This window comes from Grammomys surdaster, unplaced genomic scaffold (assembly GCF_004785775.1).
Source record: "Grammomys surdaster isolate TR1022 unplaced genomic scaffold, NIH_TR_1.0 126051, whole genome shotgun sequence".
Lineage (NCBI taxonomy): Eukaryota > Metazoa > Chordata > Mammalia > Rodentia > Muridae > Grammomys > Grammomys surdaster.
In genome coordinates, this window is record NW_021620862.1 from 192,230 (window position 1) to 214,275 (window position 22,046).

Here is a 22,046-nt window from a genome sequence, read left to right on the forward strand (position 1 = left end):
ATATTTCATATACCAGTGAGCTGTGCACGTCTTCTTCAAAAATGTTTTATTCAGATCATTGTGCTATTTTAAGTCACGCCATTGGGCATTGTTTTTAAATGTTTATAGCACTTATTCCTCTACTTATTTCAGTAGTGAGTTAAAGGAACTCATTGAATATCTTGGAAATCATATCAGACAAATGATCTGTGTACTCACCACTCTGCTGGTGACACTGAGCTCTGCTGATTGGTACCTTGGCAGTGCTGAGCTTTGGACTTTGATGTGGTCTCACTGCTCTGGTTGAGATTCCTGCTGCCTTTGCTTTTGTTGTAAAACTCATGCAATTATTGCCAAAACAAATGTCTCAAATTTTTCCCATACGGTTCCCTGGGGGTGGAGCATAATTTAGACTATTATATTTAAGTCTTTTTTTTTTTGCAGTGCCACTATTTAATATTTACCATTTTGCAGATACTATTTCTATATTGATATTTTATTGATTTACATTTCAGATGTCATTCCCTTTCCCCACTTCCCCTCCCTAGAATGCTCCATCCCACCCCCTCCTCTCTTTTGCTTTTATACCATTTTAATTACATGCAAGTATTAAGATCAGTTCTAGGTTGAGGGTATAGCAATAGAAGAGATGCAAATCATCAAGGAAAAAGCAAGACAATAAACACAAATAGTCAAAGAACAAGCAAGGCAATAAACACAATTTCATGAACATTCCCATGATCACTGTTTCTAAAGACTTATCAGGATAATCAAAATATGTGAGCCAAATTCCTTGTCCTAGCCCAAAGTCCTTTGAATGTCTGAAGCCTACTTCCTTGTTCTAGCCTAAAATTGAGATTCTTGTCTGAAGTTACTTCTTTGTTCTAGCCTAATATTTAGATTCCTGCCTGAAATTACTTCTTTGTTATAGCCTAATATCAGATTCCTACCTGATACCCACTTCCTTGTCCTTGGCCCATGTCAAATTCCTGCCAAGCAGCCCATTTCTTTCTCCTTGCCCCATGTCAGATTCTTGCCAAGCAGCCTCAAAGGCTCTCCACCTCTCCCCCTTTTTATTTCATTAACAAGACTAAGCCTGTTTTAGGTTGTTCTGACAAGAATGTCTTCCTTACCCTTCATGGAATATGCATTATCCAAAGAAATGCACATCTGTCTTAGCTTGGTAATGCTCTGTGCAGGATCTTACCCATGCTTGGATTGCCAGCCTGTTAATTTAATAAATCTGTCTGAGGGTCCATTTGCAGGTTCAAGCCATGTACTTTAGCTGTCAACATGTTTATGTTGTTACAGACAAGCTTTAACACGATAGGTAGGAATAAAAGTATTCCCAGGACAAAAAGGGCTAGCATGATCAAGCTATATATGCCATTCTTGAAGTTTGGCCAAAATACAAATACCGATCTCAGGCCATGGGTAATTTTATCAGCAGTATCTGTTGCATCAATGCTGAGCAGAGCAGCATCCTGGAAATTCATAAGCTGATGATGCTTAGTTAAAACATCCAGAGAGGTGTTAGAATTGTGCCAAATACACTACAAGCATCTTTAAACATTTTCCTAATTATAGTGACTACCACTGTGAATTTTAGAACAATCCAATGGTGTTTGGCATGACACTTGAAATGGCTCTTTACCCTTAAACTCTGAATCTCCTTCCAGGAATTTCAATACGATAAACAGCATCAATCCATTATTCCAAATGCCTATCTAAATCCTGTTGTATATTCAACATATTAGTACCATTTTTTTTGCTAAATGACTAACAAAAGTAGCTGTCTTCACTTCTTGTATCAAAGCAATTGCAGAAGCAGTTGTGCTACCAATTAATGTAATTAAAGCTATTATACCAGCAATAATTAAGCCCACTACACTCTTGCTTCTGCTTAAAGCCTGCCTCACTTCTTCTAGTACTCACAAGCTATTTTTGTAATACCAAGTTTCTGTGATACTCAGGGCATTAAAACAAAATCTGGTTGATAGATCTCCATAACTGACATGCTGGATTTCAAAACACAAACACAATTAGAAGGTGTACAGTCGATGCAACTTACATTAAATACTGTAGAAAAAAACAAAAGTAATTTTAACTTGACAATTAAACAAGCCATAACACATGCACTAGCACTTGTTTGAAATCTAGATTCTGTCCCAACTTTATCTCTTGCTAACATAACACCATATAGAACTCCAGCTAATTTCAATATATGTCTCTGAAAATGTCCAGATCCAGCCTTTCAAATGAAGACTATTATTTCCAATATTGAATTGATTTCTAAACCAGTCCATGATTGAGTCTGAATAACTAGTCACATTTAAGAACAATACAAGAGTCATTATAACTTCCCCTTTTGATTTTCTGTTCCATAAGCTCTAAAATCTTGAGGCAAGGCAGCTTGTCCTATCAGGGGTATAGGTAAGCAATGGTGGGTCAGTAACATATGTCCAATACAGCTTCCCAGTCACCATTGTGAAGGCACTCAGCAAGCTCACATGTCAGCATCATTCTTTGTCCTGGCATCAGCATGTCTCACCTGTTGCTCTGCCAGCCATGATATTTCTTCAGCATCAACGCAGAAAAAACCCACAAACATGCCCTATTCCCCATATTAAATACCTGATCAAGATCATGTCCTATGCCAGTTAGAGGATCCTTCCCTTTCACCTATGCATAAGTATTCCTAGTTCTAGAGTACCATAGACACTCAGGAGAAGTTCCTTGGCATCCAATTTTTTTTTAATTTTAAAACAAAAAGAACATGATTTAAATAAATTTATGTACAGAGACATATATATCTCCCCCTTTTTTATTTTATGCAGATATTGTTTTATAGTTCCATGAGCCTCTTCCACAGTCTCCTGTCCTTGAAAATTATAAGGAATCCCAGTAATATGGGTTATGTTAAATTGCTGCCAAAAAGTCTCAAATGTTTGACTGCAATCGCCAGTTCCATTTTCTGCTTTTTTGTTTTTTTTATTATTTGATACTTTATATATTTACATTTCAGATGTTATCCCATTTCTCCATCCCCTCAAAACCCTCATCCCATCCTCCCTCCTCCTAATTCTTTGAGGGTATGTCCCCAACCATCCACTCAGTCCTACCTCCCGGCCCTTGAATTCCCTTTCACTGGGGCATCCAGCCTTTTCTCCTTTGGAGGATCAAGGACCTCCTCTCCCATTGATGCCCAACAAGTCCATCCTCCTCTTCACATACAGCTGGAGCCATGGGTCCCTCCATGTGTGTTCCTAGGCTAGCTGTTTAGTCCCTGGGAGCTCTGGTTGATTGGTATTATTGCTCTCCTCATGAAGCAACAAGCCCCTTCAACTCCTTCATTCTTCTCATTAATACCTCCATTGGAGACACTGTGATCAGTTTGATAGTTAGCTATGAGATTCCACCTCTGTATATGTAAGGCCTCTCAGGAGACAAGTTTATCAGGCTCCTGTCAACATGCAATTCTGGACGACCATGACAGTGTTTGCATATGGTGATTGCACCTGGGCTGGATCCCCAAGGAGGGCACCCTCTGGATGGTCCCTCCTCCAGTTTCTGCCCCACACATTGTCTCATATTTGCTCTTCTGAGAATTTTGCTACTCTTTCTGAGAAGGACCGAAGCGCCCACACTTTGGTCTTTCTTCTTCATGGTCTTCATGTGGTCTGTGAGTTTTTTCTTTGGTATTGTGAGATTTGGGGTTAATATCCACTTATCAATGAGTGCATACCATGTGTGTTCTTTTGCGATTGTGTTACCTTGCTCAGGATGATATTTTCTCGTCCCATCCATTTGCACATGAATTTCATGAATTCATTGTTTTTAATAGCTGAGTAGTACTCCATTGGGTAAATGTACCACATTTTCTGTATTCAGTCCTCTGTTGAAGGACATACGGGTTCTTTCCAGTTTCTGGCTATTATAAATAGGGCTGCTGGCTCTCACCCTCCTTTCACCCACCTCGGGGTCCCTTGACGTTGCCCATCGTCGACAGCCTAAAGCCTCCGACCATCGATGTGACTCGTCTCACATCAATGTTTTGGGGTTGTGAACTTGTCTAAGACCCCCCATAATTAGACATCCAAATTCAAAACTCACATAGTTGGGATTGATCATAAGACGCCTTCTCTAACTAAACAGAGAAGGGGGAGATGCCAGAAGCCAGGACCCTCGCCCTTACCCTCACCCCCTATCTTTCCCCACCTGCACAATGTCCCCTGAAGCTTGGCAACTGCAAGATCCTGCTTGGCAACTGCAGATAGACTCAAAGCAGTGCACCATATCTTCTGAAGAATAGCAGGGAGACCATAACTCAAGCAGTGTACCATATCCTCTGAAGAATAGCAGATAGATCATAATTCAAGGCAGTGTACCGTATAGACCATGACATGTTTCAAGGCACAGGTCAAGAAGATTCTGTACTTTTCCACCACCTGACCCCTCTTACCCCCTCCCCTTGTAAAACATGCTATAAAAAAGCATTTCATGTTCAAAAATAATAATAAATTTTAAATCCAAAATAAATAAACAAACAAACAAATAAATAAATAAATAAACAAGGCTGCTATGAACAAGGTGGAGCATGTGTCCTTGTTATATATTGGAGCATCTTTTGGGTATATGCTCAGGAATGGTATCACTGGGTCAACAGGTAATTCTATGTTCAATTTTCTGAAGAACTGCCAGATTTCCAGAGTGAAGAACTGATTTCCAGAGTGGTTGTACCAGATTACAATCCCACCAACAATGGAGGAGTGTTCCTCTTTCTCTACATCCTCACCAGCATCTGCTGTCATCTGAGTTTTTAATCTTAGCCATTCTGACTGGTGTGAGGTGGAATCTCAGGGTTGTTTTGATTTGCATTCCCCTGATGACTAAAGATGTTGAACATTTCTTTAGGTGCTTCTCGGTTATTTGATATTTCTAAGTTGAAAATTCTTTGTTGAGCTTTGTACCTCATTTTTAATAGGATTATTTGGTTGTGTGGAGTCTAATTTCTTGAGTTACTTGTATATTTTTAATATTATCCCTATATCAGATTACTAAAAATCTTTTCTCAATCTGTCGGTTGCTGTTTTATCCTATTGATAGTGTACTTTGTCTTATAGAAGCTTTGCAATTTATGAGGTCCCATCTGTCAATTCTTGATCTTAGAGCATAAGCCATTGGTGTCCTGTTCAGGAACTTTTCCCCTGTGCCCATGTGTTTGAGGATTTTCCCCACTTTCTCTTCTATTAGTTTCAGTGTGACCAATTTTACGTGGAGGTCCTTGATCCACTTGGACTTGAGGTTTGTATGAGGAGATAAGAATGAATTGATTTGCATTTTTCTATATGCTGACCTCCAGTTCAACCTGTACCTTTGTTGAAAATTCTGTCTTTTTGGAACCAAATGGTTTTAGCTCCTTTGTCAATGATCAAATGACTATTGTATGTGGCTTAATTTCTGGGCCTTCAATTCCATTCCACTGATCTTCTTGCCTATCTCTGTACCAATACCATGCAGTTTTTATCACGGCTGCCTATAACTTCCTTTTATTTTTATGGTTTCTTCATCTGATTCTGATAGCTGTAATACTCTCCTCATAAAAGATATTGAGAAATACCCTCCTTTCTTAAATTTTAAGCCGTTTGGTAAGTGTTAGTGTTATTTTTCTAAATGTTTGTTTGAATTAGTCAGTGAAGCCATCTGGTCCAGGATCTGTTGTGTTGAAACTTTCTTATTTTTGTTCACTAATCATAGTTTGTGAATCCATCCATCTTTTCAATGCTGTGCATTTTGTTATCATGTTTCCAGGGATCCTTTCTCTTTGAGTAATATCAGGGTTTTTTCCCAAGTTATATTTTAGTTTCTACACATCTCACTTGGAAATAGAAGGTGAAAATGTTAAAGACAAGTTATTCCAAACAGTATCCATAGTATACACACAATTCAAAGGTAACTAAAGCATTCAGTCTTACTACATTTATTACCTTCCAAATTTCCATTACAATTTTTTCTCAAAAAAATGATATAAAAGCCACAGTGTTTCCCATAGTATTTGAAAAGGAATGAACATCTATTCTGATCTCATCTCCTATGTTGAAATTTATTTTCAAATGAGGATATAGAAAAGGCATAGACATTCTGTTTGTTGTTTTAGATGAGTTACTATGTTATAAAGGAAGAATAAGTATTAATATATGATAGGAGGTAGAGAGTGGTGGCAGTGGTAATGGAGATGGTATGAGCTACTATAAATATTTTGGAGGCAATATCAGATGAAGATATAAGCAATGTTCAGACTCCATCCTGACTTCTCTATCAATCTTGTAAGTTACACAAATAGTTTTTTTTAAAGAAAACAATCTGAAATAAAGATTTTCAGTTAAGATTTGATAACATCCTGTCTTGTCCTCAACTCCTACCTTTAGAAACAGCTCTTAGTTTAGGATGAATATTCTGTAGAGATTTGTTTGTTTTATGTATATGAGTACACTGTAGCTGTCAGATACCATCAACAAAAGGGCATCAGATCCTATTACAGAGGGTTATGAGCCACTTTGTGGTTGTTGAGAATTGAACTCAGGACCTCTGGAAGAGCAGTTAGTGCTCTTAACTGCTGAGCCATCTCTCAAGTGCTAGGATGAACTTACTACTTACTACTTACTACTTTCTCAAAGATGGAGTGCTTTGAGGAATTGCATGAATCTGGGTATTGAGATATCCTTATATTTTACCCCAATGATTTGATTCTAGAATTAAAAGAGAACAGTTCTTAGGGCCACATAAGATACAGTTAATCAGTATCCCCATTCCTGTTACTCTTTCCAGTGAGATTATCCTGTTTGACAGGAAAGAATTTTTAACATTTGGTACAAATGTTGCAGAGGATGTGCACCCTCATCCAGTCCACTAATTGGACTGAGCCAACCCTGTTGAGTAACACACTGTGAGTTTGCATGTGGATGGAGGTTGATGATTCTTGAACATTCTGGCCTTTGCTGATTTGATCATGCAGAGTTTGTTAAAGAAACATGAAGCTTTGGAGAATGACTTTGCTGTACACAAGAACCGGGTACAAGATGTTTGTGCACAAGGAGAAGACATTCTTAGTAAGGTGAGTTCTAGGGGTTTTGTGTCCTTTTCTGAAAGTGATTGGGCCAAGCACAGAAATAAGAATAGTAATGAAATTACCTATAGAAAGTCATGAAATAGCATTATATATAGATTCTTTTGACACCAAATCCCACTGTGTAGCTCTTGGATGGCTTAGAATTTGCCATGTGAACTAGGTTGGCCTCAGTCCCACAGAGCCCTGCCACTGCCCCTTGACTCTGCTGTGACTCCTGCCCCTGACTCTGCCCCCACCCCCCACCTCTAGCTCCCAAGTGTTGACATTGAAAACATATTCAAGTATGCTCAGCCTACAACACAGAATTTCATTATCTTCTTGAAAGCATAATTTAGTTGTTTTCCCAGCAACCCATTACCCACTCAACTGATGTCTTCTGGAAATTATTTTTAAGTCCTTATGTACACCACTTTCATCTTTTCTTTCTTTCTTTCTCTCTTTCTTTCTTTCTTTCTTTCTTTCTTTTATTTATTTATTTTTTATTTTTTCATCTTTTCATAAAAAGTACATTGTTAACCTTTTGCTTACCTCTATATATATTAAAAATGGTTTTAGCTATTGTATTACTTAGGGGAGCCATTGCTGTTACAAATACCATGATCAAAAACAACTTGATGAAGAAAGAGATTATTTTATTATATGCTTCTAGTTAACAGTTCATCGCTGAAGGAATTTCAGGCAGTAACTCAAGCAGAGCAGGAACCTGGGGACAGAAATTGAAGTAGAAGCTATGGCAGAATACTCCTTACTGGCTTACTCTCCATGCCTGGCTTAGCCTGTTATAACACTAGGGCTGCTTGCCCAATGGTGGCACTATTCACAGTAACCTGGGCCCTGCCACACCAATCGTCAATCAATAAAATGCCCCCATAGGCTTATCCATAGGTCAATCTGGTGTTGGCATTTTCTCAATGCAAATTTCTTTATACCCAGTGACTCTAGGTTGTACTAAGATGACATGAACTAGCCAGTGAATCCCTGAGTATTCAAAGCACTTTAAATTCATTTTCTCCTACACCATGGGATGAGGGAGTATACACAAGAAGCTCTTTATCGTTTGTGAACCTGTCTTTTGCTTGTATTATCTCTACAAATTCTGATTGATCCCTAAACAGAGATGATTCCATGGCTTATAGAAGCTTCATAAGTAAAATCACAGTTGAGTAAACAAATATGCCATGATTATCGTAATTCTAGAATGAAAATAAAATTCTTAAACATGCATGAGGAATTGAATAGTTACAATAGATCTCGGGGGTAGTATTTAGGTGTTTTAGATAAAAGAATATCAAGCTTTTTAATGGTACCAGGGAATCATGTTTCTAGCTCCTCAGCATGGCTGCCTAACTTCCCCTGTCAAACTTATTCACAGGAAGAAACTCAAAGCAAGGATAAGATTTCCACCAAGCTCCAAGTTCTGAATGAAAAGACAGCCTCTCTGGCCAAGGCATTAGCTGCTTGGAAGTCACAATTGGATGATGTGCATGCCTTTCAGCAGTTTAACTGGAAGGCGGATATGGTGGAATCCTGGATTGGTATGCAATGCCAGAGCTGATCCAAGAGGACCATTTGAAGAATGATCTCTAGAGTTTTTCCTTTACCTTTGGAAATAAAGTGAACTACTCATTTTTAAGCCTCCTGAGCACAGTCTTATACACACACACACACACACACACAAATCTACAAACAGATGGTAGGGAATAAGGTAGCATAAACCCACAGAACACAATTGTTCCAGACTGGCAATTTCATCATGCTATTCAGAGAGGAAAATCTTCCACAAAATATTTTAGGAAACAAACTACAGAGTTTGTTTATTTGTTTGTAATTCATTTTCAACCTTCAACTTTCCTACACATTTCTCTTGCACTTAGCAGTCTGTCAGTTTTATTTTAAGGACAGAAGAGCCACCCATTCATCCCACTGCTTCTGTATTGCAGTGAGTCACCATTCTGGGAATCAGGAAGTTTCTCGTTGGCTACTGTAAATAATCATCAAATATTTCCTCCAATTTTTTCTTGTTTGTTAGGTGAGAAGGAAGCAAGCCTGAAGACAAAAAGCAATGGTGCAGACCTAACTGCCTTCCTTACACTCCTGGCAAAGCATGTGAGTGAGAGATGCCATGGCAAATGGAGGCAAATTATAGTTTAATTTTCTTATAATCAGTCTCTTCCTTTCCATCTCCCTCTCTCTCTTCCTTCTTCTCTCACCCCTCCCTCCTTCTCCCCTTTCCTCTCCCTCTTCCTTCTCCTCTCACTCTTCCTTCCTTCTCCCTTTCCCCTTTCCTCTTCTTCCATCCCTCTCCCTCCCTCCTTCTCTGTCTCCCTCTTCCTCTTTCCTTTCCTCATCTCCCTTCCTTGATGGCAGGTGTTTGTGTTTGTCACCTTGAATTTACTCAGAATTTTAACTCTTGGCTTTTCTAATTTTCTCCTTTTGTGCATCCTCCTAATTCCAATAATTAAGCCATTTTGTTGCTATAATTACATGTTTTATGGAGAAGCTTAGACCTGATGTGATATCTCAGTGGATAATGCATGGAGAATTGAGCTCAGATCCAGTACTAGACCTAGGAGTTAGAGATGGAAGGAAGGGTTTTGGGCATTTATATTTCTGCATTTAATAAGAGAACCTTATCTCAAAAAGGAAGGTACAAGGAAAAAAAGGATGATATCTGATGTCAGCTTCTTCTAGCCTCTGCAATTACACTGTGTGTGTGTGTGTGTGTGTGTGTGTGTGTGTGTGTGTGTGTGTGTATTCCTACATAGACAGTTAAAAGAGACTAATAGGTGCTTAAGTAGCTTGCTTTTAAAAAGAGTTATTAAGTTCATAATTTAATGCTTTTAACCCAAATAGTACAGGAAATGACAAGGTCCCGGCAAATGGCAGGAATATGGGAGAAAGGATGAGATCATATAGTGAGAAAGAGGATGAGAAAACACAGATCTCTCCTGGGGGTGTGGCTTCAAGAATCTCCACTGGCTCTTAAAGAGCCCAAAGTATTATCTCTGCGCTAAGGATGAAGCTTCTCGCCTGAGTGTCTCTACATACATACATACATACATATATATATATAATTGTTGGAAAGATAAATTCATTTGCATTTAAGGTTATTAATTTATGATGATTGAAGCTTTAACATCTGATCCACCAAACATTCCACTTTTGCTGCTTGGTTTCTGTCTCCTACTTGGTCTTCTGATCTTTTTGGTCTTCATTTCTGGCAGTTGGTGGACCTCTGGTCCAGCAAGAAGTCTCCATCAGAGTTCACGGTAGACTTTTGGCAACTATGATGACATTTGGTCCTGAAGGGGGGTCTCTGTTTTCTGACTAATTTTTGGTCATCAATTAAAAGGATAAGAAATATACCTGTTTTTCTCTTGTGTGAGGACTTACAAACTTCATTTCTTCTTTTTCCTAAGGACTTTAACTAGAGCATCTTCTTGGTTGGTCCTGAAGTCAGCACTCTGATGCCACAAGAAAAGAATGCCTAGCATCTGCAGCTTTTGATGCTATTTCTGGTTGACTCCTAGGACACTACCTGGTCACTTTAGGAATCTAAAATATCTTGAGTTTAAAATATAGAAGAATAGTGAGTGATGGTACATTCCTGCAGTTAGATTTCTACAGCCTCTGCAAGACTGGATGCCCCATTTCCTCACAATGGCCATTTCTGTCCCTTTAACTTACATGTGATTGTCAAAGTCTGAGAGGTACTTCCCTGTGAACATCTTACCCAGCTCAGCATATTCTTAGAAGGGGAATATGAAGTGAATATTGTTGGTACTATAATAGTTTTCCTTTCTCTCAGGCATCTTGGATCCTTCATTTATAGCTTCTTCCATTTAATTTAAACTATGCTCAAATAATAAACATTTTGATAATTTAAAAATTATCTTTTGTAAAGCATGGAGTGATGACTCAGTAGGTAAGAGTACTGGCATCATTCTAGGTGGTCTGGGTTTGGTTTACTCCACCCACATCACAATAACAACTGCCTTAAACTCCAGTTCTGAACTTCAGGTCTCCACCGGCATACATGCAAAGGAAACACCCACATACATTTTTAAAAGTCAATTTGTAATTGTTCTCAAAAGGAGAATTAATCTAATGTGCTGGGTATGGTGGTGCACACCTTTAATCACAGGACTTGAAAGGCAGAGACAGAGGCAGAAGCAGGCAAAGGTAGGCAGATGTAGACACATCCTTATGAATTTGAGGCCAGCCTAATCCACATAGTGAACTCCAGGCTAGTGAATGCTAAATAGTGAGAACTTGTATTCAAAAGAAATAGGGAACAGAGGATAAGAAAATGAAGAAGAGGAGGGAGAAGGACAAAGGCAGAACTGTTTTCACGCAAATCATTTTGTTAAAGCTGACATAGAATACTTGACATTGATTTTAATATTTCTGCAAATTTCATTTCTATAAAGCTTTTGCAGTTTTTGTATCCAAAGCTCCTAGTAATATACTGTCTCTAATTAAAACAGAGTATGTCAGTTTGAGAAATTCTCAGAAAGCATGTCTTACAAGAAAAATTTCATTTTTATTGAAAATATTTGAAATGTCATATCATGTTACAATCCCTTAACAATTTTATCCTTAAAAAATAATGTATAAAATATACATGCACTAGCACTTGACCATAATTCCAAGCTCAGATGTTTATTCAAATCTGTAAATTATATTTTCTTTGGACAACATTATGATCATCATATATATAATTTCTTTTTCTATGATAAAAATACTCTGACATAATCAATTTGGAAGAAAGGGTTTATTGGCTAACAGTTGAAATACAATCATAGATGGAATATACAGGCCATAGTAACTTGAAGCATCTGGTTACATTGTGTCTACAATCAAGAAGAAGAGAGCAATAAATGTTTATGCTTGGCTTATTTTCTCCTTTTTGTAGGGTCCATGATTTCATCTCAAGAAATGGTGCCACTCATTGGCTGGGTTTCTCTGTCTCAATGAATCTGATCATGATCACCTGTCATAGGCTTGCCCAGAGGTTGAATAATCCCTTGCAGATCTGTCTGAAAGTCTGTCTCCCTAAGTGAACCTATAATCTTATCAAGATTCCAATTGACATTACACATGACACTATAATAAAAGTCTGGTTGGATACAGATGCGAGTGGTTCTTTGGATGTTTCACTGGGTCCTGTTCACTGCTTCTCTTTTGATCTTCTCAGGACACCCTGGATGCTAGTCTTCAGAGCTTCCAGCAAGAAAGGCTTTCTGAAATCACTGATCTGAAGGACCAACTGGTGGCTGCTGAGCACATCCAAACCAAAGCCATTGAGGAGCGGCATGCAGCCTTGCTGAGGCACTGGGAACAACTGCTGGAGGCATCTAGAGTTCACAGGCAGAAACTACTAGAGAAACAGCTGCCTCTACAGAAGGTCAGGAAGGAAGGAATGGAAAGAGGGAAGGGACAGGTTAAGATAAAAGTGCAGCTCACTGAAGTATGATATGTCCTCAAAATTATCCAGATATTGTCTTTAGGTATCTCATTAATATGGAAATTTCTTGAGGATGAAGCCTGTAGTCACACCCTCAGTCAGTACTAGGTAACACCAACCTCTCTTTGGGAGGGGCTGTCCTACCTGACTAAAAGGCATGGATCAATGGAGGTCTTGGGCAGGAGGGGGGGCCTTGTGTCAGGAGCATAGAGTTTGGGGGCATGGCCGGACACCTACAGTTGTCCCCATTAGGGTCAAGGGTTTGAGGCCTGTGCTCGATCAGGAACCAAGCTATCCTTTCACATACCTCTGTTCCACAATATTCTTAGAACAAATTGGGATTTTTGTTTCACTTTCAGTACATCGAGACATTTTGTAGATGACTTAGGATAGATGGAAGCCAGAAGCACATAGTGGGAGAGGTGGATAGAATCAGCTTCTGTACACAAAACTAAAACTGACAGTGGAGCTGATACTGTATATTTCTCTAACTCAGATAAAAGTGTCACTGGAAAACTAGGCATAAAACACACTTTCCGAGTATCTCTTTTCCTAGGAAGGAATCCTCAAGTGTGTTACTTATTGTTAAGCCCTGTGTGTCTCCTTTAAGAAGATAGTTTCATCTTCTACTTTCCCAAGTTTTCACTAATAACTGAAATGATATATCTGAAAATTCAGTAGTCTGTGTAGATCTAGGGGACTAAAGTCTTCTTTCTAGTGCTAACTTCTGAAGCACATTAAATGGCAACCATATAATATCAATAATATAAAAGAAGCCAATCTAAATGTGGCAGGGCCTGCCTAAAACCCTAGATTTCTGACTCAGAAACAAACAAAAGGGTAGAGTTCTAGGCCAGACAGGTTAGGATAGTAAAACTCTAAGAAATTAAAGACTGGTTAGATCAGTGTGTAATTCCATGTTCTCTAGAACATGCCTAGAATGCACAAGGCCTTGGGTTTGATTTTCAGCACCACAGAAAAATTGATTCAACATAGACAATGTTGTTACTACCTCCAGATCAGGGAAACAATTGTACTTGATGATAATTTAAGGCAGAGAGTTATAGAGGCATACCATTAGTCACAACTCTTAGTTAATTTCTACTTTATTGAAAAATGTGGATGCAAGATAAATAAGTCTTAAATGAAAAAGTAACACAATTAGATTGACAGCTTTATGTGCATATATACATGCTACATAGAAAGTTACATGCCATTCTTACTAATTCTTTAATTTAAATAGCAAAACATTTATTTTAAATATTTATTATATTCAACCAATCTATAACACTCTTAATATAGCATGAAAATGATCTATAGTTTGTGTGCCCATCTTGTTCATTTTCTTTGGGTTGATTTATTTTAGCATATAGATTATTGAAATTTGTGTAGAATAGTTCCCCTTCTAACTAGTTTAAACTTGAATTTTTTAAAAAAAAAACTCATTCTCACAATTTCTCAGAAAAAATAATGTTGACAATTCAGTCAGTTGAGTCAAAAATATACAGTGCCCTTTTGATTTGGAACTATTCTATCATTTACTGTTTGGATCAGTCCATGATTTCTCTGTCTTCCAATTATGTAAGTTCAGAGTTCTTAGAGCATGCAAGTGGCTGTGGACAATAGTATAGGAGCAGGTATTTCCTGCACAGAGTATTGGTCAGTATGTAGAAGGTGGATTTAATCAGTTAGGCATCAGGTGAGATCACAAGAAAGGTTTAGAAGGAAGGTGGGAAGGTGACTCGGTGTAGTCAAAGAATTGTGAGGATACGCTGTCTACAAAAGATGCAGGAGAGAAAGGGAGACAGGGTAAAGGATAGAATAAAGTTGCTTGGTTTATTTCTGTCATTTTTCTCAAATATTCACTTAAACACCCTTTCTGAATGTTTCCTGTGCAAGGTAGAACTTCAGTACAGACTTCAGAATAAAAAATAATATAACTGAAAACTCCCCTTATCACCCTTAGAATCATGGAGGTAAAATAATATTGCAAGCCAGCCTCTCTTGTCATCTGTAAATGGTGGAAAGCTTGAGGAATTTCATACAATGAAAAAAATATTAAACCTTGGCAGTTCTTCTAATGCGTACTCATCTCACCTCATCCCAGGGTCGCTGCTAATTTCAGTCTCATTGATTGAGATTGCTACTCTGCAAATAGTTGAAGACACTGTTTTTATCCTAAATATTTTTTTCTCCTAGGGGACATTATCAGAAGTGATGAGGGTATATTTTCTTTTTCTTCAGGCTGAGGATCTATTCATGGAATTTGCCCACAAAGCTTCAGCCTTCAACAACTGGTGTGAGAACGCTGAAGAGGACTTGTCAGAACCTGTTCATTGTGTTTCTCTGAATGAGATCCGGCAGCTGCAGAAGGAGCATGAAGCCTTCTTGACCTCTCTGGCTGGGGCTCAAGAGGATTTTAACCATTTGTTAGAGCTAGACCAGCAAATTAAAGCCTTAAATGTGCCCTCCAGTCCTTACACCTGGTTAACAGTGGATGTACTGGGCAGGATCTGGAAGCACTTGCCTGACATCATCAAGGTAACTTCTTTATGATGTTAGGCATGTCTTCTGCCTATAGGAAGCATGACCAGTGAATCTATATCAAAGTTGGAGGTGCTGAAGAAAAGAATGAAGCTATTCTTTTCATTAATTAATTATTTTAATTAAACTATGGCAGAAATCAAGGAACAAAACTGTCCAAGGGAAATTAGAAAGTGTATACACAAACACACACACAAGGCATATTTTCTGGTTTGTTGTCTTGTGGTTTGGTGGCAATTAAACAACTGAAGGAAACGAAGATAGATAGACAGATAGATAGATGATAGATAGATAGATAGATAGATAGATAGATAGATACGCACATTGCTGTGCACCTGTGGAAGATAGGTTAGCTTGGAAATAGAAATGTGTACCTATACATACAATGTAATACAAAAATGGTTCTTTTATGCCAAACAAAGTTCTTCTATGTGAAGCAGTCCTGTTCTTTGTTACCTTGTAGGAAAGGGAACAGGAGCTACAGAAAGAAGAGGCTAGGCAGATCAAGAACTTTGAAATGTGTCAGGAGTTTGAACAGAATGCCAGTGCCTTCCTTCAGTGGATCCAGGAGACCAGGTATGCTGTGCTTTCTTCAAACTAAAATCCCACATATGCTGTTTTCAACAGGGATGACATATACTGAGAAGGAAGTATTATGTACTTTGTCCCCATCACCTTATTTTGGCTCTGCTTTATACTTGTATTTAACTATTTTTACAGTCCCATTACTGTGTTCTTTATTCTTGCCTATCATCTTTTTTTTCTTCCTGACATGCATACCTTCACTCCTTTTGTGTTTACTTACATTTCAAAACAATAACAGCACTGTTACTACATGCCATGTTGCACTTTATAAAATACTTCAACACCCATCATCTTAACTATCAGAGCAACCTTGAAAAGTACAGATTGGATCTTAGTACCTCTGCCTTTAAACATGGAAAGTTCAAGTAGATGAACTGTCTCACTCAAGGTCACATACATATTTATTGACATGACCAAAGACATAACCTACTATGAGATGAGCACTCAATAAGCTGTTATGTTGCCTGCTAACTAAAGCCGTAATGAGGATGGAATGGTATAATGTAACCTAATTTCATTTATTATATTCAAGATGTGTATGGAGATAATATGTATAACATCTTCTGAGTAAATGACCTGGAAAAAGGGACACATAAAAAGTTTAATTATGTTAGTATAAATGGCCAAAGTATGAAAATTATGCCCATTAGTAGATCACTAATGTGATATTTTAAAGTTTAGTGTTGGATGAATGGTCCATAATTGATGCTTCTTCACTAAACCAAAAGAAAAATTGCACTGTCTAAAAACATCTGGCTTAGGTTGTATGAATCACAGCGTCTCCCTCTGCCCCTGGCTTTGAGTCCTTTACATTGCTCTGTCTGTGTATGTTGGAGACTTAACATGCAGATCAGTATGGATCCCCTTTGGCTTGGAGGGAGAATCCTCACACTCTGAGCTTCTCAGAGTACCAGAGCCTTTGAAAGCAGCATGTGGATGTATAGATTCCTATGTGACCAAAACAAACTTAAATGATCATCAATAAGAAGAAATGGAATCATTAATTGTCCTAACATGTATTTTTCTTTTCTTTTTTTCTCATGAACACTGCTCCGGTTCACCATGTCCAGGGCTTATTTTCTGGATGGGTCAGTATTTTCTGTAATTAAGTTTTTTGGTTTTGTTTTGTTTTGTTTTTATTGTCCTAGAATAACAAGTTAAGAAAACTTTAGGGCTGATGTATCATATGTCATCAAAATCTGCTAGTTTCTAATTAATGATATGGAGCAAGAATAAGGATTCATATTTCCTTCTAGCCCTGCACTCATACTACTGTGAGTATATAGTACATAACTGCAATGCACTGTTCCTGCATTATGTGACTGTAATATACTGCACCATTTCAGCGATGATGGTAAATAATGAAAAGCTTGAGGAATTTCACACAACGAGAAAAGACTAAACCCTGGCAGATCCTCCAACAAAACAAACGATACCTCTTTCACATGTTAATGTATACAATAAAGGCTGAAAATTCATAAAAAATATATCGATATGTTCAACCAATTATGGGCTGAAAAGATTCAGAAAACATGTGTCTTCACTAAATATATAAACATCTTTTGTCATCATTCTTTTTGAAGTCCGTAACAAATATTTTCATCATATTGGTCATTATAAGCAACCTGTATTATATGCACATACTGCATGCCACATTTCCATTTTGTAACTGCAATGTCTGCCATGTTACTAACCATAAAGACCCCTATGGACACTAACAAATAATTACCTTTGAGAGTAAAACTAAGGAAGACATGTGACTCCTTCTAGACAGAGAAGAACTAGTGCTGGCTTTATGTTCCTTTTTATCCATCTAGAAATATTGACAGACAGAAGGTTTGTTCATTAAAATTTTGCTTCATGAAACTTTATTTTATTGAGTCTATGTAGCTTCAGAGAAGCAGAAACAAAGAACTACAGAGGCTTTGAGCTAACAGGTCTGTGAAATATGGATTTATGTTATAACAAATAATGTTATCTTTTGATTTAATTAGATCATTGCTTAAAGAGACAGGAACTCTGGAATCCCAACTTGAAGCAAATAAAGTAAGTAATGTTTTGTTCATTAGCTGAAGACACTGCTTGGAATTTAAAAAGCACATGGAAAAACACATAGAGGCATTCTGGTGATGTTTTATGTAGAACAAGTTTGTAGTCATAATCTGATGTAAATTTGTATTGTCAGCTTTTACAAAATTGCATCTAAGCTAATAAATAGACAAAAGGTTTCTGATGTACTTAACTAAATGAGCAGATATACATTTGCCTATCTTATAATCTGGAGTATCAATAAATTTCTATTGTTTGATATAGGCAAGTAATGTAACTGAGGCAAATAGTAGGTTAGAAGAGTATTTCTCAGTCTTGTTTGCATTATCGTCTCTTTCTAAAATTAAAAAAAAAAATTAGTCCAATATACTTTTTCCCTGATGAGAAAACAGTAAGATGTCAAGTACAGCTAGAGCTAATCTACTCTATAACATTGAAGTGTTCACCCATCCGTCAAAGCCACTTTGCCTATTGACTCGAGATGAACAATTTCCCCTTGTTGCAATGTGTTGGGAGAATGTAGACACTTTTTTACATAAGTATATTGTTGCTTAGACAGCCATCCATCATCCCTGATGATGAAGGAGTCTTAGAAGTGGACACACTGAGGCTATTGGATTAGTCAGAGAGCTAATTCTTAGTGAACGGTGATACTTCACAGCTGGTGGGGTCTGACTACCAGGATGACAAACATCATCCCACACAGACGCCCTGCTGTTTTTCAAAGGGAGGATTAAGGAAGGAACATAGCTTCCCTGAATTGTTCTTGTTTCATAGTGGATAAGAAGTCCTTAAAAAATGACCAAATTAGGGCAAGCCAGCATCTTTTCTCCTATTTCTTGGGTTGTAACTGGTGGCTTGATTGACAACCTCTTTTCTTGTTCTTTTCATAGAGGAAGCAGAAAGAGATCCAGGCAATGAAGCGTCATCTGAGCAAGATTGAAGACCTGGGGGACAGCATGGAAGAGGCTCTGATCCTTGACATCAAATACAGCACCATTGGACTGGCCCAGCAGTGGGATCAGCTGCACCAGCTGGGAATGCGAATGCAGCACAATTTGGAACAACAGATTCAAGCCAAGTACTGATGATTTAAACCGAGAGTAGAGAGTGGGGCAGATGGTGTTAGATGTTGGAGCTTAACTAGGTTGGGCTTCAGGCACCTGATAAAGAGCACTTTCAGAGATGGTATATTTACCTACCATATCAATCTCTCTTTTCTTTTCCACAACTGAGCTACTTTTCATTATAGTAGGGTCCATTGTGAAATAAGCAATGTGCCTATCTATATGTACATATCCTCCTTAAAGTTCTCCATCCAATTATCAGGGTCCTTTTAATATCTATGATCTTTTCAGAAACCATACCCTTTTATAAAATTCTATTTAAGATATAATATCTAGAATGGAAGATTCAAGCTGAATTAATAGAGCATAAAGGAAAAAATTAATTTTTCCTAAATAAACTAAACATATCACAACAGCTTTGAGTCTCAATGGTCTTTGGAAGCATTTTCTGTGCATTAGAAATTGACAAGCTTCTTCTGTAAATTACCTTGTTATAAATAATTAAATCTTTGCAAACCATTAAATTTCTGTTGAAGCTTTGCAATTTTGCTAATGTACTGGAAAGCAGCCAAGAATAATTCATAACTGAATAAATATGGCTCTGTTCCAATAAAGCTTTATTCATAGACTTTGAAATTTGAATTTCACACATCTTTTCATCATTCATAAAACACTTTTTGATTGTTTTCAGCTATAAAGAAATGTTGAAACCATTCTTGTCACAGGAGCTGTTTAGAAATAGCAGTTGGCAAAATTTGGCTCCTGGAGCATAACCTGGCAACCTCTGAACTAGATAGCTCAAATAATATATTGTGCATTAAAACTCCTCAACCTTTTCTATGTCATGTTTTTTGACACTTACTATTTTATTTCCAGAGTTAATTCATATTTTTTTCTTTCAGAGACACCATAGGTGTGAGTGAGGAGACACTGAAAGAATTTAGCACCACATATAAGTGAGTATAACCTCCCAGTTGGCTGGTCCTTGGCCTTCTAGATAATTCAGAATAAGTTTACAAATAGTAACTTCTCTCTACGTGCCTTGATGGGATCTTCAGTGAAGATCCAGTCTATGTATGTTAATTAGCATCAGTATTGGATTTTGTAGCCAATTTTAATCTTCTGTGAGATCCCTAGATTTTAAAAGTAAAGCCTGTCTTTTAATCAACACTCAACTGGTGATTATATTTGCTCTGTATATTTCAGTGGTTTCTGAGGGCAGATGGGAGAGAAGAGTAGTCAGTGCTTTGTGTTATTTCTGCTGTTACTGGGTTTAACAAAAATGCTCAGAGATACAGAAAGACATTCTTCTGTGTCTTCCAATAATATTATGGCATGTCATTGAAGATATAGTCAATATAGCAGAATTTGATCTTTTCTGTTTTAACCTAGTTCTCTCTTGAGCTTGATAAAATTCTTTTGGTTTTTAGACACTTCGATGAGAATTTGACAGGGAGATTGACTCACAAAGAGTTCCGCTCATGCCTGAGAGGACTCAATTACTATTTGCCTATGGTAGAGGAAGGTGAACCTGAACCCAAGTTTGAAAAGTTCCTGAATGCTGTGGATCCAGGGAGGTAAGAAAAAGAGGTTATGGCTTGAGGCTTAACTGGAGATGTGTAACGGCCATTTCTTTTGTAACGGCCGTCAGGTTCTGTTACTTTGTAAAGGCCGGCCGGTTCTGCTGCTCCAGTCTGCAGGTCAGGGTCTAGCAAGAGAGAGAGTGGGGACGGAGGAAGGGGGAAAAAGGGGCAAGAGACGCAAAAGATAGATACAAGACAGAGTCCGGTGGAGTCTCTTCAAGTCTCTTCTTTATTCTCTTCTCTTCTTCTATATTCTCCTCACTCCTTCAGTCTCCTGACACCTCCCACACATAGAAAGGAAATCCTGGGTATTTATACCCTTTACCATGTGACTTCCCCTCGTGGACAATCTCAACTGAAGCCACTATGTCACGTGCCTTGTAGCCATGGATACCAGGAGCACCTTGCAGCTGGGGGCACTAAACAGTGTAACAAGATGTTCATCAGAGTGCGCTCAGCTATTGCAGGCTGTTGAAACAAGTCTCTTGTCAGGGTATATGGCTCGAGATGGCTGTAAAGATGATAGCCACTTTCAGCTAGGAGTCGGCTCCCAACAGAGATGAACACAGAGGGAAGTCATCCATGGAATAAAAAGTTAACTTACTTAAAAATAGGCAAATAAGACAATTGGCAAGCTCTATTTTTTTAAGGTTGGCTCAGAAGTAAAGGGCACTGTCCCCAAATCAGTCCCAAGCTCTACAGTTTTTTCAGATGGCAACTGTTCCTTCTGTGAATTTCAGATGTTTCTGAGGGAGGGACTTGAAAGAAGAATCCACTCTTACTCACGTCTGTGAGCCCTTAAGGAGAAATTAGTAATTCAAAGATCACAGTCAAAAGTAGATTCTTGTGTGCTATGGTAGGTGTGACAGAACCATGCACAGCTCAAGTTACTGTACAGAACGAATTCTAATTTTAAAGATGGAGGAAGATAAGGGATTATTATTTTGGCTCTTACACTTATGGAAAATTCCAAAGAAACACGGATGATGACTCATGGGGACAAATCTAAAGTCTAAGAGACTGAGTATTTGTCTATAAGATAGTGACAAGGGGTCAGAGTAGAGAGCAGAACCAAAATACCAAAGTGACAGATAGCCGATTTGAAAGAGAACTTCAGAGGATCTGGTTTCCCTGGGCCACTCAGATACTGTACAGGATGGAAGGGATATACTTTTCTTGTCTTCAGAAGGCACAGTTCCTGCTCTGCTTTCCATACAGGAAAGGATATGTCTCACTGGAGGACTACACATCATTCCTGATTGACAAAGAGTCAGAGAATATCAAGACCAGTGATGACATAGAGAGTGCATTCCAAGCCCTGGCAGAAGGCAAGGCCTATATTACCAAGGAGGACATGAAACAGGTAGGGTTCCCACTGTTGCTTCTCCTGTTCTGACACTGTAATCCTGATTTGGGTCATCTTGGTCTCACCTCTCCACCAGTAGCACCCACCCATATACCCACTGTATTGCCTCAGGCTTCATCATTTACAAGGTATCCCTTGTTTCAGTAAATCATTTGCCTTACTCCAGCCCCAGACTCAAAATGTCGAGTGGTTCTCTACTGTTACAGTATGTTCAAAACCGGAAACTCAAGTTTTAAGCAGTTTGTTGCCATTTCTACTTAATAAGACAAATTGAAGA

General features: G+C 38.1%; 1 protein-coding gene across 3 annotated transcripts in view; it reads left to right on the top strand.

Annotated features, from left to right (window-relative positions):
* Spta1 (spectrin alpha, erythrocytic 1) overlaps window positions 1-22,046 on the top strand; it is an 83,551-nt gene that overhangs the window by 60,246 nt on the left and 1,259 nt on the right. For 2 of the 3 annotated variants that reach the window (XM_028755238.1, XM_028755239.1), the window contains exons 40-51: window positions 6,995-7,093; window positions 8,481-8,643; window positions 9,138-9,214; window positions 12,306-12,515; window positions 14,820-15,116; window positions 15,583-15,695; window positions 16,775-16,792; window positions 17,699-17,750; window positions 18,647-18,834; window positions 19,723-19,776; window positions 20,251-20,397; window positions 21,622-21,766. In XM_028755238.1, coding sequence (XP_028611071.1) covers window positions 6,995-7,093; window positions 8,481-8,643; window positions 9,138-9,214; window positions 12,306-12,515; window positions 14,820-15,116; window positions 15,583-15,695; window positions 16,775-16,792; window positions 17,699-17,750; window positions 18,647-18,834; window positions 19,723-19,776; window positions 20,251-20,397; window positions 21,622-21,766 — 1,563 coding nt within the window. Of the gene's footprint in view, window positions 1-6,994; window positions 7,107-8,480; window positions 8,644-9,137; window positions 9,215-12,305; window positions 12,516-14,819; window positions 15,117-15,582; window positions 15,696-16,774; window positions 16,793-17,698; window positions 17,751-18,646; window positions 18,835-19,722; window positions 19,777-20,250; window positions 20,398-21,621; window positions 21,767-22,046 lie in introns of all 3 variants that reach the window. The other variant, XM_028755237.1, reaches the window with a different exon arrangement.